The 15,606-nt window shown below is 33.5% G+C and overlaps 2 protein-coding genes across 7 annotated transcripts in view; both read right to left on the minus strand.

Annotated features, from left to right (window-relative positions):
- Positions 1–5,984: 5,984 nt before the first annotated feature.
- LOC111428800 (translocase of outer mitochondrial membrane 22 homolog mge) lies at positions 5,985–7,395 on the minus strand. Of its 2 annotated transcripts, XM_023064493.2 has the most exons (4): positions 7,158–7,395; positions 6,780–6,886; positions 6,422–6,658; positions 5,985–6,369 (listed from the first exon to the last, which is right to left on the minus strand). In XM_023064493.2, the coding sequence occupies exons 2-4, from the start codon at positions 6,858–6,860 to the stop codon at positions 6,292–6,294; spliced, it is 396 nt and encodes a 131-aa protein (XP_022920261.1). In that variant the 5' UTR covers positions 6,861–6,886; positions 7,158–7,395; the 3' UTR covers positions 5,985–6,291. The 2 variants fall into 2 exon arrangements, with proteins under 2 accessions (XP_022920261.1, XP_022920260.1); XM_023064492.2 differs by lacking the exon at positions 7,158–7,395 and having other exon boundaries at positions 6,780–7,055.
- Positions 7,396–7,678: 283 nt separating this feature from the next.
- The window catches only part of LOC111428801 (probable RNA methyltransferase Y17G7B.18), a 54,339-nt gene continuing 46,411 nt past the window's right edge, over positions 7,679–15,606 (minus strand). For 3 of the 5 annotated variants that reach the window (XM_071194405.1, XM_071194409.1, XM_071194408.1), the window contains 3 exons: positions 12,881–13,340; positions 12,597–12,815; positions 7,679–8,307 (listed from right to left, as the gene is read on the minus strand). In XM_071194405.1, coding sequence (XP_071050506.1) covers positions 7,918–8,307; positions 12,597–12,815; positions 12,881–13,340 — 1,069 coding nt within the window. In that variant the 3' untranslated portion in view covers positions 7,679–7,917. The remainder of the gene's footprint in view (positions 8,308–12,596; positions 12,816–12,880; positions 13,341–15,606) is intronic. The other 2 variants (XM_071194407.1, XM_071194406.1) reach the window with 2 other exon arrangements.

Genomic DNA, 15,606 nt, shown 5'->3' on the forward strand with positions numbered 1-15,606 from the left:
TCTAATCACCAATTTAGTACAAGAATGACATTTCAATTTAAATTAGTGTCATACCAATAGTTAAATATAGGGTGCGACAAAAGTTCAGAACTCCCCAAAAGCACGCACTTCCGGATACAGTAAAACCACGATATAGCGGACTAAATTAAAATAAAACTTTAGAACAAATCTTCTCCTAATATTTCTACGCAACGACATTCTCATGGGTTGTCGGCCCAGATAAGTTATTTTCATTTAGGGTCTTGGTCATGTTGGACCACCAGGTAGAACAGGACTACCTCTAAGTCAGAAAGTATGTCCTCCAGATCAGCTAAGACCCTTAGCTGATCTGGAGGACATACTTTCTGACTTAGAGGTCCAGGTTTTTCTTACACCTGATATTCACCTTTGCGCATTACTTGCCCGTACTATCTCACGCAACTCCGTATGATTCTTAACCACAGGAGTAACCTTGATGTTACCGCGAACATATTCGTTCCGGATCCTGTTTAGCCTTGTTACTCCTCCCAACCATCGTAACATTTTTATTTCAGTCGTATGAAGTTTTTGCATATGAGTTTTCTTTACCATCGATTACCGCCACCTTATACTTTGCCCTTTGTGCGAATAGGCATATTTGAGTCGCATAACAGAATATTAAGGATCGCCATTTATGTCAGGCCACACCGACTCGATGAACGTCGGCTTCCATATCCGCGTTATTGGAGATCACAGATCCTCAATACTTAAATTGTGCGACTTTCGGAACGGGTGTTTTTATGGGTAACGGATGGTAACTTTACTGGTTGAGTTAACTTTACTGAAAGTGTACTTTGATGCTTCGGTGAACGGAAAGTGATAGATCGCATAGAAGAGCAGGAAAAAAATTGTTGTCACGCTGACAAATAGCGTAAGTAAGGAATTTAATAAAGCACTTTTTTGCAAAAGTTATAGAGTAATAAGTCTAAATAAAATAATTAATATTCCTCCGTCAACGAAAAGCTCTGAGGGATATACTCAAGGTAGTAACACTTGCGCAATCTCAATTTTTTTTGTAAGATTTGGAAAACACATGTTTGGAGATTGAGTTCTTTTGACAACAGGTAGATCCATTCTGCTTTTGCGTACATTATATGGTGTTGCGCAGCCATGACGATGTATGCACTCGTATGCTGATTTTTTGCCGCATCTAAGCATGATCGGGTATATTGGGTCGATTACACAGAGTTAGTTTTAACGGCACTAGCATGCTTTCTTTGCCTTTTCCGGTTAGTCAGTTAGTTCTCGAGTAAACAAGTTTTGTCTTGTACTCTCGCAACCGTCTGGTTATCGTGTTCTTTCCAAGGCGCTAATACGAAGTGGAATAAGTAAATAAGTTAACCAAGTTTTTGGAAATTTAAGAAAATTTTCCGATTTCATGGATACAAAATTAAGAGATTCTGCTTTTGAAGAATTATCGGAAGCGTTAAAAACTGAAGGTCTACTTGAAGATATGACAGCAAACCTCCAAGAACTAAGGCACATCCATGGAATACTTCTTTTGGCATTTTAGATGTCATTGTTAGAACTAAATCCTTTTTCAACTAAATATGTTGACGGTAACGTGATGAGAAGTGGTTCAATTTTTCCCCACAGTTGTGGATAAGCTTCACCCAGACTAACTCGTACCGCTCTGGTTGAAAATGATTTTCGCCTCGCAGTCATACTTCAGATCTAGAAACTCTGCCTGCAAAGAGTTAACAAATCCGGAATGGCACTTATAAATGTAAACAATAAGTTTATTGTCGTGCACGTGATAGCTTAATAGTGGCTTGGCAGTATTTTGGAAAATTATTAGAAAATATAAACTTAAACGTCTCAATTGCTGAAAGAGACTAGATATTGCTTGCAGAAGACTAAGTATTACTAATGAAACACTAGATGTTGCAAATGAAGCACATCCTTCTTACAGAAGACTACACACTACTACTAAAAAACCAAATACTGTTAGCCGAAGACTTAATTTTACTGTCAGAAGACGAAATTATGTTGTCAGAAGACTAGATATTACCAATCGTACAAATCCCATTTAAATTTCTGTCCAATACTTGTTAAAATTGCATCCCTCGTTTCCCGATTTCTATGTTCTTTAGATTTGGTATTTCAAAGAACTTGATTTTCTTCATACACTTCATCAATTAATTCAAATATTTCTTCTTGGAACCATTTTCTTTTAGGTGTTATTTTTAAACGCGTTATATTGAGTAAACTCGCAGCAAAATTCGAACCGTGATCTTTTTTTGACAGTTACTCTCACGATAGATAAATTGTGTGTGTCCACTTGAATACAAATCTTAACCTCTAGTTACTCTCAGATACGTATCCACCAGAAAATATACTCTCGATAGCATTTCTCGCAAGTGGACACCTAGCTTTAGGGTTTCATGCAGGACACCACTAAATTTTTTCGCTGCTAAATGTTGACGATGAATGACACAGTGAATAGTGATAACCTATGACACTTCTTTCTTGAGGTGGGCTAGAAACCCAGCATGAAGACCTGATATGGCAGGAGCACCGTTTGCTGCGCAAGCGCTTACGTTTGTTAGGGGAATCTCTTTTTCCTCAAAATAATCTTGCACCACTTTAAAAATCGCCAGCTAGTGGCTAGTAAAGTAGACTGATCTTCAACTTTACTCGATCACATATTTACTAGTTAACATGTTTACAGGCTCCCATAATTGCATAGAACTAGTTACTACAAGCAGCTAGTAATAAGCGCGCTAGTAGGAATTACGTCAGAACTCACTCCTACAAATTTTTATTAATACTGAATGGTCCATTTAACGTGAGACAAACGATGAACCACTTTCATTTGGTTCATTTTTATATCGCTTGTTTTACGTTAAATGGACCAACCTGTATATTAATATCGGTCAATAGAATTTTGCCAAATCCTGTATTTGATATTATATGTATCTCTTTAAAACCCCATATCCCTGCAAACGTTCATTCAAAAAAGCTCTAAATTGGCACGATTACTTTTTAGATGCTGTCAAATAGATTGTCATTTGTTGTATCAGAGTATCATATACAGAATGGTCAAAAATTGTATTATCGTTTCTCCATATTCAACCGCAAGAAAGTCGAAAATTTTAAATGGAACGTCATTCCTATACCTATTTATTGTAGTTTCTCTCATATTGGGAAATTTATCAAAACATGCAGGAAACCGTTTGGATTTTTATTAGAAGGCCATGACATTTTGATAGTTTTTCGTTTAATTTATTTCTATTATTAGCTACGATTGATAATCCAAAAAATTCCATAGCTTTCTAATAAAAAAACCTGCATTTCGTGCATGTTTTAATAAATTTCCTAATATGAGGCAAACTACAATAAATAAGTATAGGAATGTTTGTAGATAATTTGTAGAGAATTAAATTCCCTTCCTGATAAGCTAAAAAAACATGGGGCGTTCCATTTAAAATTTTGGAACGCCTCATGTCTATTTAAAATTTTCGACTTTGTCGCTATTGAATATGGAGAAACAGTAATTCAATTCTTGACCAGCCTGTATAAGATACTCGGATACGACAAATGACAATCTATTTGACAGCATCTGAAGAGTAATTGTGCCAATGTAGATCTTTTTTGAATGAACGTTGGCTGAGATATGGCGTTTTAAAGAGCATGTTGAAATTTACCAAAAAAATTTTAAAACCAAAATAATGTAATAAAAAACTGTAGAATTCCATTTAAAATAACGAAGTTATGGTCTATTTTCGGTAGGCCGGATGTGGCGGCCATATTGAAAATATTTTAGATCGAAAGTTTCGAATGAACAACCCATGCTAATAAAATTTCTAATCTCTATGAATAGTGGAACCTGAAAAGTTCTAACAAACCAGTTACATGAGACACCTGTATTAATATCAGTCAATAGATATTCTGAAGATGCCTTAAAATAAAAAAAGGGAATTAATTATATAAATTCAAATTCTTCTTCTTCTTTTAGCGCTACAGCCCAGGGGATTCCGCCCTATAAGTTAAAACTGGTCTGACCAAGGTCTTATACATACTCAGTTATACAGGTGTCTCAGCGAGACCGGTCATTAGACCTTTCTGGGGTTCTGGCGAAAATAAAAATTTGAGAATTCAGACTTAAGTATTATCAATTACGATCTCTTCGTCTAAAATATTTTCAGATTTCTTGCACTTTCGGTTATACCGGAAGTCGCCACCAACTTTATTTTTTTAAATGGAACACCCTGTATATTTTTACATATTTGGATTTGTCTGTTTTCAAGGTTTATAAATAACTTTACTTTTTGCAATTTGATTCGGTCGTTCTCGAGTTATTGGAATTTTTCTAGAAAAATCTGCTCCAGCAGACATTTGTTCAAAAAATCAGAAAACACTCAATTTTTGGGATATCAATTTAGGATTGAGAACATGCTTAAGCAACATGATGGAGTATGTTTTGGTGTCGAGAACTGCGGTCTAGAACGTTTGATCACTTTACTATGGCACGTTAACTTTTCAAAATTTAGAAGTACCATAACTTCATTTTTTTAAATGGCACCCCCCATATTTTATTTTTTAGTCGTCTTCGGTGTCTCATTCTACATCTTTTATATCGCATATGGCCCATACCTAATATTAATAGTTTGGGAGATAATTAGGGTTTTTTGAAAAATGCACACATATCATATGGATATTTAGCCTAGTGTGCCATGAAAAACAAGCCTTCTCAATGAGTTCTTGTCAAAGACTCACTTGTTTACGTCACTTGATGCATGTGAGCTAATTATTCTGTTATGTCATTTAATATTAGTACTGAAACGAGTTAAAATCGATAACAATAACAAAAGTAATATTTACACAAATCAAGAAATTCTTAATTTAATTTTTTTTGCATGAAAAGCGTGACAAAGTTCGTAGTATGATTCCCAGATGTTCTTTGGCAGCTCGAATTGAGGTGTTGGGACTGGGCTCGAAATAAGCCAAGGTATTCACCTCTTCCGTTGCATTATCTACTACATTTTTTGGTCAGTTTAACACGTGATTAATTCGTCCAAAATGCAAAAAATTTGCTTCTATTCCTCTAAATTTACCTTTCGTCATTGGAGATAATGTGGATAATTTTCATTAAACATTCTGCAAGTTCTAAGAACTTTGTCGCACTTTTCGTGCACAAAAAATAAATTATGGATTTCTTCATTTGTATAAACATTATTTACGTTATTAATATCCATTTTAACTGGTTTTAGACTCACAAGCATCAAACAACCTAAATTAGATGTTTATCAATAAGTCATTAAACATTTGTTTTCCATGGCACACTAGGTTAATATCCATATGATATGTGAGCATTTTTCAAAAAACCCTAATTATTTCTCAAACTATTAATGTTAGGCATAGGACATATCGAATATAAAAGATGTAAAATGAGACGCCGAAGAGGACTAAGTAATAAAATATGGGGGGTGCCATTTAAAAAAATGAAGTTATGGTGCTTCCAAATTTCGAAAAGTTAACGTATCATAGTAAAGTGACCAAACGATCTAGACAGCCGTTCTCGGCACCAAAACATACTCCATCATGTTGTTTAAGCATGTTCTGAATCCTAAATTGATATCTCAAAAATTGAGTGTTCTATGATTTTTTGAACAAATGTCCGCTGGAACAAATTTTTCTAGAAAAATTCGAATAACTCCAGAATTGCTGGTTCAAATTGCAAAAAGTAAAGTTATTTATAAACCTTGAAAACAGACAAATCCAAATATGTAAAAATATACAGGGTGTTCCATTTAAAAAAATAAAGTAGATGGCGACTTCCGGTATAACCGGAAGTGCTAGAAATCTGAAAATATTTTAGATGAAGAGAACGTAATTGATAATACTTAAGTCTGCATTCTCAAATTTTTTGTTTGGCCAGAACCCCAGAAACGTCTAATGACCGGTCTCGCTGAGACACCCTGTATAAATTAAAATAAAAGGAGTTAATTTAATAAAACTACATATTGACTCAAGGTAAATTTCTTTAAAAAGGTCCATAATAACCTTAAAATAAACATGTAAAAAGATTTAACTTAAAAAATTGAAATTAAATTGATTCAATATTAAGTCTAATTTTATTGATAACACTAAAAAAAAAAGAAAACAAAATAACCAACAATGTATGTAATCAGCAAATGCACTTAGTTGGTGTTAGATTGTAATTCTCATTTAGTTACAATAAAATTTACAATCTATTTTTATGTCTCGGATAAATAATTAAACAAAAGAGCTCTGGGACTAAATTATTATAACGAGAAGTTCTCATTTCATTTATCGGATTATTGGTGGCATTAAAGGCATCCCACCACCACCACCACCAGACATCGCCGTATTTGGTCCTAACAAAATCTAAAAAATACAAATATAATTAAAAATTTTTGAATACACTTTAATTATATACCTGTTTTTGTTGATTGCGCTGCATTTCTTCTAATTGCGCACGTTCTACTTCAAATATAACTGGTGCAAACAAAATAATGGAACTACTAAATACAATCCAAAACAATGATCGGGAAAACCCATACAAATGCTTGATTCCCGAAGTAGTATTTTCCGCTATATTTGCGGTGGTGTTTCGTACAGTTTCTGGAAACATTTCGGTCAACCCCCACAATCTTTCACCCAACGTTTCGGCAGGCTTAAAATGAAAAAAATTGAGGTTATGTCACATTCTAACCTTAAAATGTCGCGTTTTATTTTGTACCAAGTACAAAATTATGCTTTTAATGAATTTAATAATGTATTTCTTTAAAACTCACTTCATCGTCTACATCACCTTCAATTTCTAATGATTTTTTTTCTGGGGTTTCATCTTTTGCGCTGCCTTCTTGCGACTCCATCCCGCTGTCTTCACCAAAATCTTCACCTAATGCCATAAGATTGAGATTATTTTTGACCGTTCGATATTATATTCAAGTTTAGTGGGGAAACGTGACGATAACGCGAGCTCAATTTATGTTTATTTTCGGTGAAAAAATGCCACGGTGAGAACGAAATTATTCCTTCTCGGCTAAAAGGCCGTATTTAATGCGCATGCGCGGTTTAATGGATGATACCAAATCGTCGGCGGGAAATTTGAACTTTGCACCGAATCGATTTACTAATTTCATGTTACTAAATGCAGATAGTATACTTACTTTTTTACTTTAATTTACGCGAATATCTTTCAGGGTAGCCGAATGCGATAATTTTTAATCATTGAATTTAATGTCGTTTTTTTGTTACATTGACATTGACATTCGTTCTTCTTTGTTTTTCACGTGTTAATTTGGAATTTTAAAATGTTTATGCTTCATAAATAATTATTAATCAAATGTAATTGAAGACGTGTTTTTGAAGACTTGTTTTGTTTTTAAAGGTTGATTAATCTTATCTAAATGTAAATATCCATATTCTGATTGAAAATAGAAAACCACGTAACTTTTAATATTTAATAATAGATGGAGCCACAATAATTTTTCAAAATAAACATGTTTTATGAAATATATTAAAATTAGAAAAATGTTCTACGACAAGAACATACTTCTTTCTAGCTTATCCCTATGATTACGTTGAGATCTCGAATTCATCTTCTGAATGTTTCCTCCCCCCAGCAAGACTTTTGAGCTGCTGCATAAGGCCTGTTTTGGAATTATTTAGAAAGAATAAAACAAATCTATTGACATTAACAAATCTTTTTTTATTAAAAAAAAATAATACTCACATATACATATTTACAAAGCAAAACATATAAAAAAATTGAAAAAAAAAACAATTTCTTGGTATATGTACAAGAAGAAAATGTACAAGGAAAGAAAATGATAAATGAATGGATGCTTTTTAACAATGAAATTTTTGTAAAGATTATTTTTTTAAGATGCAAAAATGGCAAGAGAAAAAAAAAGAATTAATTCAAAATTAAGTATTGTTCGTAACTAGACGTTCTTCCTGCGTTAACGTTTTTGAAGTATTCATAGAATTGGAGTTGTTGGAGGTCTTCGAGACGCAGTTATTATGATGATTCGTTTCACAAGGACTGAAATCTTGCGATAAACTGGAATAGTCAATATCACTAACTGGGGCGTAAACTTTCGGGTCGAATTCGGGATTTAAAGGTCCTTCGACTCTTTCACTGGGAAACATGGTACTCTTCGTGAACACTTGAATCGGCCGTTGAAAACCGCGCGAATGATGCTGAGGAAATCCTAGAATCTCGCTTTTGGCGAATCCAATTTCCGGCGATAGAAGATATTGTGTGAATTTTTCGGGAAAAAATTCTATCGAGTTGTAATTTTTATAGATTTCTTCCTGAAAAAAGAAAAACGAAAAAAAAATTTCTTTTTAAAGTGTGTTCTTTTTGAAGATAAATTAGAATCGAAACAAATCATTCTAAAAAAAGATGTTTAAATAACTTAAAATTATTTGTTTTAACCTTCTAATACACGTGATTACACAGTCACAAGTTATTAAACTTCAAATTTATTAGATATTTTTTGTATTAAATCTATATAAGTCTGCAGTATAGACTCAGATATTTGCGGAATAACTAAAACTAGAACTAACTCCAGCACTAGAACTAACACTAAACCTAAAACTAGACTGCTTCTGTTATTTCTAGATGTAATGTTTGATCTAGAGAAGTAAGTGTAGAATCGGAATGGCAGAGCATTAAAAAGTGGTTAAAACTTGGTTTTGCTAAGAAGTTAAGAAATCAAACGAAAAAGCTATCTTTCTTATAAAAAAGCACACTCACACCTGATTCCTTAGCCACAGACACGCAAATAAGAAATGAGAAGACCTAAAGAAGGATTTGGAAGATGCTCCGAAATCGTAAAAAAAGCACTTGACGAGTTTATCCAAACCACTGTCTTGGTTTGGATCAAAAGAAGAATGGCAGAAATATTTTTAAACAACTATACTCCTTGAAAAGACTTATACACCTTGATGAACCAGTAAATACCAACTCGAGAAACTCAAAAATAAAAAATCCCCTGGAACAGATAAAATACCCAACAAATTGCTAAAGGATGGTGGGAAAGCCTTATCAGAAAAATTAACCCATCTATTCAACAGAGTGCACCAAGACTCTGAAGTACTAAATGAATGGCGCAAAAGCATAACAACTCCTATATTCAAAAAAGGAGCAAAACCTTGAAAACTATTGTGGCATAACATTGTTTAACATTTCTATGAAGCTATTTACAAACATACTAAAAAAAAGCTGGAAAATATCATAACAAATGCCGAAGAACAATAAGGCTTTAGAAAAGGCAGGTCGATGAGTCAATTGAGTTCAACAAACACGTATACATATGCTTTGTGGACTTGACTAAAGCTTTCGATTTGGGTGATATATTAAATCTGTTAAAACGAAGAGACACCAGCTGACATTATAAACATTTTTTTATAATTATATTATGCATAGCACAATTGTATAACACCTAGTAAATATGATGATCATGCATTCTCTTCTCATGTTTAGATGCGAATGAAGTAATTTCTGATAACACCGATGCTACTTTAAAGTCGCGATGGAGGTCGCTGTTTCTTATATACCAGGGTGCATTCACTATGCACCTTAGTACTTTGTTCTGGAATCTTTGAATCAGATTTGTCTTGCAGGTACAACGCCACAGTTAGATTCCTTATGTCCATTTTGGTTTTAATGTTTGCTTGTATATTAGCAACTTGTTACTTAGTGATAGCGTTGATTTTCTGCCAATATAGGTGTCTAAATTTGATATCAAGTTCCTCACGTTTTCTTTTGACGTGAGCTTTCCATTTGAGTTTGGCATCCAGCGTCATACCAAGATATTTTGCGGTGTCGGCGTAAGGGGCTGCATTGCCATTTATGTGTACTGGGACATAGTTTACTTTTTTATAAGTAAAGTTTATGTATGTCGATTTATTTGTATTTATTAACTTTATTAGCCATCGTTTGGTACAGTTTTCTATTGAATTTAAGGCCAATTGTAACTTATTTGTTGAAACCACTTCATTTTCTGCAACAGCCAAGACCGCTGTGTCATCTGCGAATGTAGCTGTTAAAGTTTCTGGTACCTGAGGAAGACATCTGACCAGACTTTGTCGAAAGCTTGTGCAACATCCAAAAATACGGCTGAGCATTATTTTATTCTATGCACTTGATCTATTGTTGCATGCTTATTCCGAAACCCAAATTGATGTGTTGGTATTAGCGCTTTTTCTTTTATGACAGGTTTTAGTCTTTTTAATAGTAATTTTTCAAGCAGTTTTGATAGTAAAGGTAATAATGAGATTGGCCTATATGATGTAACATCTGTTGGGGGTGTACCAGGTTTTGGTATCATTATTATTTCAGCAACTTTCAGAATATTGGGAAGTATTTCTGTTTAAAAGCAGCATTAATTATGTGTTATAGTTTTGTAATCATCCATTTTGGTAGATGTTTCAATGTTACAGCCTACTGATTTCTTTATATTTAGTTTTTGTATTTCATAATACAGTTCTTTCTTTCTTACACATGGTATATTATTACACATGGCTGAATTCCACAGCATTATTTTTAGATGCTGCTTTTTAGATATTTTGATTTCTTTTTTGAAACGCTTCTTGGTTTAAATTGCTTTCAATGAAATCTAGATGGCATATAATGTTTGTATTGTTTTTTCTTGTTGAAGTATTTTTTCTAGTATTAGATCTAATTTACTGTCAGCCTTCTTATCGATTAATGTACTTACAGTTTTCTCTGCAGTTTCACCACTCGCTTTTTCGGCATACGAGACGCCTGGCTTTATTTTATTAGAATTTACTGTTTTCTTATTCTTGATGGCTTGTAGTTCCTTAATCATAATGCATCCTCGCTAGTTCGCAGGATGATTTTCTCCACAGTTGAAACCTTTAGCCATTTAGCTGGTCCAGTGTTCACCAGCATATTTAACACATCTCGGATTTTTGTGGCAGTAGGCTTTGGTGTGGCTCCAACCTTGACACCTTTTGCACTGGGGCATTTGTTTTGGCATTCTGTACTCTTCGATTTTGACATGCATTCCTAATATGTTTATTATTTCATGGATTCTTTTTACATCCTCTAACGGTGCAAAATCCAAGATGTATAAAGGAAGAGACTCTTTTGTTTTGTATTTTAACATTTGGATTACTTTACAAATGTTTGTTCGATTTCTTTTTTAAGTTCGGCGGAATGTGTTCTTTCTTTTTTTAGGGAATTTAACAGGGAGAATTCCATATCCGTTTTTGGAGTAAACTTTTCCATGTTATTGAAATCGAACTGATTCAATCTGCTAATGGATAATATTATAGAAGAAGTGAGAACTATGCATCTTGATTATACAATGGGACAAGAAAAGATTTGTGGGATCTGCTATGCCGACGATGCTACGATAATAGCTAGTTAGTTCTTACTCAGAACATGACCTAGGAAAACAACTTTACAAGTTCTACCAAATGAGCAAAGAACTAAACATATTGGTCTCTGCTAATAAAACCAAATTCATGGTGATAGGGAAGGAGCCAATAAGGTACAAATTGGCAGTTGAAAACACTCCCATCGAGAAGATCATGATGATCATAACAATAATGGATAGAAAAATCAAGAATGATGACATCAGGGTAAAGTGCGAGATACAGGATATCGTCAGATCGGGCAGACAAGGGAAAACAGCGTAGCATGATCACGTAAACGGAATACCAAATAACAGATTACCCCAGACTGTCTTGATATACAACCCCCCAAGCACCAGATCACAAAAATTGTCAAAAAGCTGGTGGGAGAGTTGGCAATCAACATCTTAGGTCCTAGGACATAAAACGGAGGCAAAACAATACAAACTAAGCAGACTATATGGTCTAACATCAACAAGAAGAAGAAAGTGTTTGAGGAGCTTTTTTAAAAAAACGCAACATGTTCATATTTTAAAAAATTAGCTTATAGATGGTATTGCGAGCTATGTCAGCAGTAGAATATTATACATCGTCAATTCTGGGTTCTGGTCAAAGCGATACAACTTCCGTTATATTGTCTTATATTGTATGTTAGTTTCAAAACGTAACATTACTGAATCAAACTGCAACTTGTCCATATAATATGAGTTATGGCTGAAGTTACAGCAGAGTCCATGCTCTTGTTGACAATTTGTGTTATTTTCGATCAAACCCGTGATAAGACGACGAATTGGTTCATAAAGAACATCGATCTCTGTTACAATAATGGATGGAATATTAATGAAAGAATTGTCTGATAGCGGTAGTAGAAAACGGCAACGTATTAAAGGAAAAGCGAGGTAAATCTTACTAAAAGACCTACACTTAGAAAGGTGGATTGACAAAATGCATTTTCTACTTGGAATATACGTCATTTTAAAATAATGTTTTTTTTGGTGTATTTTCAGCAATAAAGCATATTTTACCCAACATTTTGCAAATATTAACATTATTAGTCAACAATATTGAATGTTTCTATTCATGGAAATAATGTCATTTGAAATAGCTAACCAACAAAAGATGGCATTAGTAGGAAATTAGAAATTTAAATTGTACGCGTGTATTAAAAGGTTAAATTTGTTCTTTTTAGAATAATTAAAAAAAAATGAAATACATACAGTTAACTTTTTCTTTCCCTTATAACTTGACCAATTTTGCGGTTCTAAAATAAGTTTCCCTCCGGGTCTAAGTTGTGCGTACATCCGCCTAAAACTTTGTTTAATTCCTGCATCGCCCCAATTTAAGTGGAACCATTTGGTCACGCTCAAACACAAGATCACATCGAACTGCGGCTGCTCCATCGTTAACAAAGTTTCATCGTCCAAAATGTAATTTCCCTAAAACGAAAAAAAAAAATGTATTAATTTAAAAATTTACAAAGAATAAATTGTTTCGAACTTACTTGTACGAAACTGACATTGTAGGGAAAACCATGTTCCTTGCGTTTGTTCTCACTGAGTCCTGGAATATCAATAGGCCCATATAGTATAGGCATCGATATGGGATATAACTCACTACTTTTCCCAATATCATCATGATCATTATGATCGATTTTTGCTGAATTAACAAAAAATGTCGGACCGGCTGTCAAATCGACGAATGAGGGATCGTCCTTATTTCGAGGCGATTCGGCGCTACTAACGTAATATTTTACGTTCTTACGCGCTATGCCTATCAAGGACTTATCGATATCCAGGCCGACGATACTTTTCGCTCCGAAATCCCTGGCTACTGACAGCGTGATGTGACCGATGTTACAACCTATGTCTAAAATGTCTTTGCCTTCGAACAAATCGTGATGGTACGAGAAGCACCTCAGTCTTGGATCTAACTCGTTATTTGGATTTCTATAACCATAATATCTATAACAAAATAAAAATATATTAAGCGTTTTTAATCCTTTCTAGAGAATTTGTCTTAAAATTTTATAAGAATTTAATTAAAGTATGATTGTATTAAATGTCCACCGTCAACGTTTTTTTAGAAAAGAGATTTTAATTTAGAAAGCTTCGTCTCTACTTATAGAGTAAGAAGAGCTCATTCAATTTGACTTTTATACATAATAGAAAAAGCCAGTAGAAAAATATTTTAATAAAAAGCAACCCGAGATTTTCCGTACAAAAATATTTCCTCTTTCAAACGTCGCATTTCCGGGAATGGACAATATTCCCGGAATGAAACGAGAACTTATTCCGAGAAAAACAGAATCATGTTTTTGTTATAATCGTAATAACGAAACTTTTAACTTAAATAAATCATTTTTGGAATGACTTTATAATAATTGCTTCAATTGAAATTAATTAAAAGTATAATAATAAGAAAAAAGAAAATCTTATGATGTAAACGTGACCTGCTTTTATCGAAATTGTTTAGTAGAATCACTTGAAGCGTATCCAATTAGATAATGTACTCTTAGCAATCTTTTAAAAGTAACAAAAAATTATTTGTTAATAAATATTTTTAAAATTAATGATTATTTAACTGTTATTAAGTAATTAAAAATTGTTTAACAATAGAAACAATGTAATAAAACATAAAGGATAACAGCATAAAGGTGGAAAACGAAGTAAAATAGAGAATAATATGGATATCAAAATAAGGCCAAGCAGCGTATTCGAGAATATTACAGAAAATCTGGTTGGTGTACTTCAGACTCGTTTTGAACAACTCTTAGAAGAATAATTAAGGAGAGTGGATGTACTTGACAAGGAAAATTTAAAATTATGAAGAGATATCGATCGACTAGAATAATATTCCAACTTGCGCTTATTTGGTTTGCCAAAGGTAAAGTTTTGAAGATCTATTCGACTTGATTTACTGATTGATTCTTTGATTCCTTTGAAAACTTCAGAAAGTCATAAATGCCTTTAAAAATATTTAAAAACCCTCTGACTTTTGAAATTTTTAAAAATCATCTGGAAATCCGTAGAGGTTTTTAGATATTCCTAAATATTGTTGGACACGATTGGAACACCTTGACGGTTTGTGAAAATTTTAGGAATACCAGATTCTTGCACTTTACGAACTTACACCAATAATGGAAGTCGAGGAAGTTCTCCTAACGTTGTGATACTGAAAGTTACAGAAATTACAGTACGAGCTTTTTTATTAATAGTTAAAAGTTCCAATGGATGCTAAGAAGACAAATGGTAAATCAATTAAAGTGCAGAAAAAAATTTTGAAGTCCTAGAAGTAAATGTCTCCAATAGTGATTTTGCGAAAAGCTGGATATCCGGTTATCCAGCATATCTATCCGGCCATTATGGTTATAATTTCTGGTGCATTTCTGAACTGATACCCTATATTGCCACATTATTGCGATATTTGAATAAAAATGAAATTAATAAGAAAGCTGATAAGATATGTCAACTTATTTGGATCCAAGATACAAAATGAACTTTTTGGAACGCGTGTGAAGTTGGACATAGATTTTAAACTGAAAAAAATGCGTGATCGGGGTATTCAATCGATCTAATTTCAACGGCATCGTATTCATGGTCGCCTCTTGTTTCAGATTCGAAAAGAAAATTTTCCTAACGATTTCTTATTTTCAGGGAAAATCGATTTTCTTCAAACTTTCGCAAAATTCGGCTCGTTCGGGGTTTTTAATCGATCTAATTTCAACGGCATCGTATTCCTGGTGTCCTCTTGCTTCAGATTCGAAAAGAAAATTTTAGTAACCATTTCTTATTTTCCGGGAAAATCGATTTTCTTCAAACTTTCGCAAAATTCTGAAAACATCTGAAGCAAAAGGCCACCAAGAATACGATGCCGTTGAAATTAGATCGATTAGAAACCCCGAACAGGCCGAAATTTGCAATTGTTTGAAGAAAAACAATTTTCCAGGAATATAAGAAATGGTTAGGAAAATTTTCTTTTTGAATCTGAAGTAAAAGGGCACCAGGAATACGATACCGTTGAAATTAGATCGATTAGACACCCCGAACAGGCCGAAATTTGCGATTGTTTGAAGAAAAGCGATTTTCCTGGAATATAAGGAATGGTTAGGAAAATTTTCTTTTTGAATTTGAAGTAAAAGGGCACTAGGAATACGATGCCGTTGAAATTAGATCGATTAGAAACCCCGAATAAGCCAAAATTTGCAATTGTTCGAAGAAAAGCGATTTT

The sequence above is a fragment of the Onthophagus taurus genome, chromosome 2, assembly GCF_036711975.1.
Source record: "Onthophagus taurus isolate NC chromosome 2, IU_Otau_3.0, whole genome shotgun sequence".
Lineage (NCBI taxonomy): Eukaryota > Metazoa > Arthropoda > Insecta > Coleoptera > Scarabaeidae > Onthophagus > Onthophagus taurus.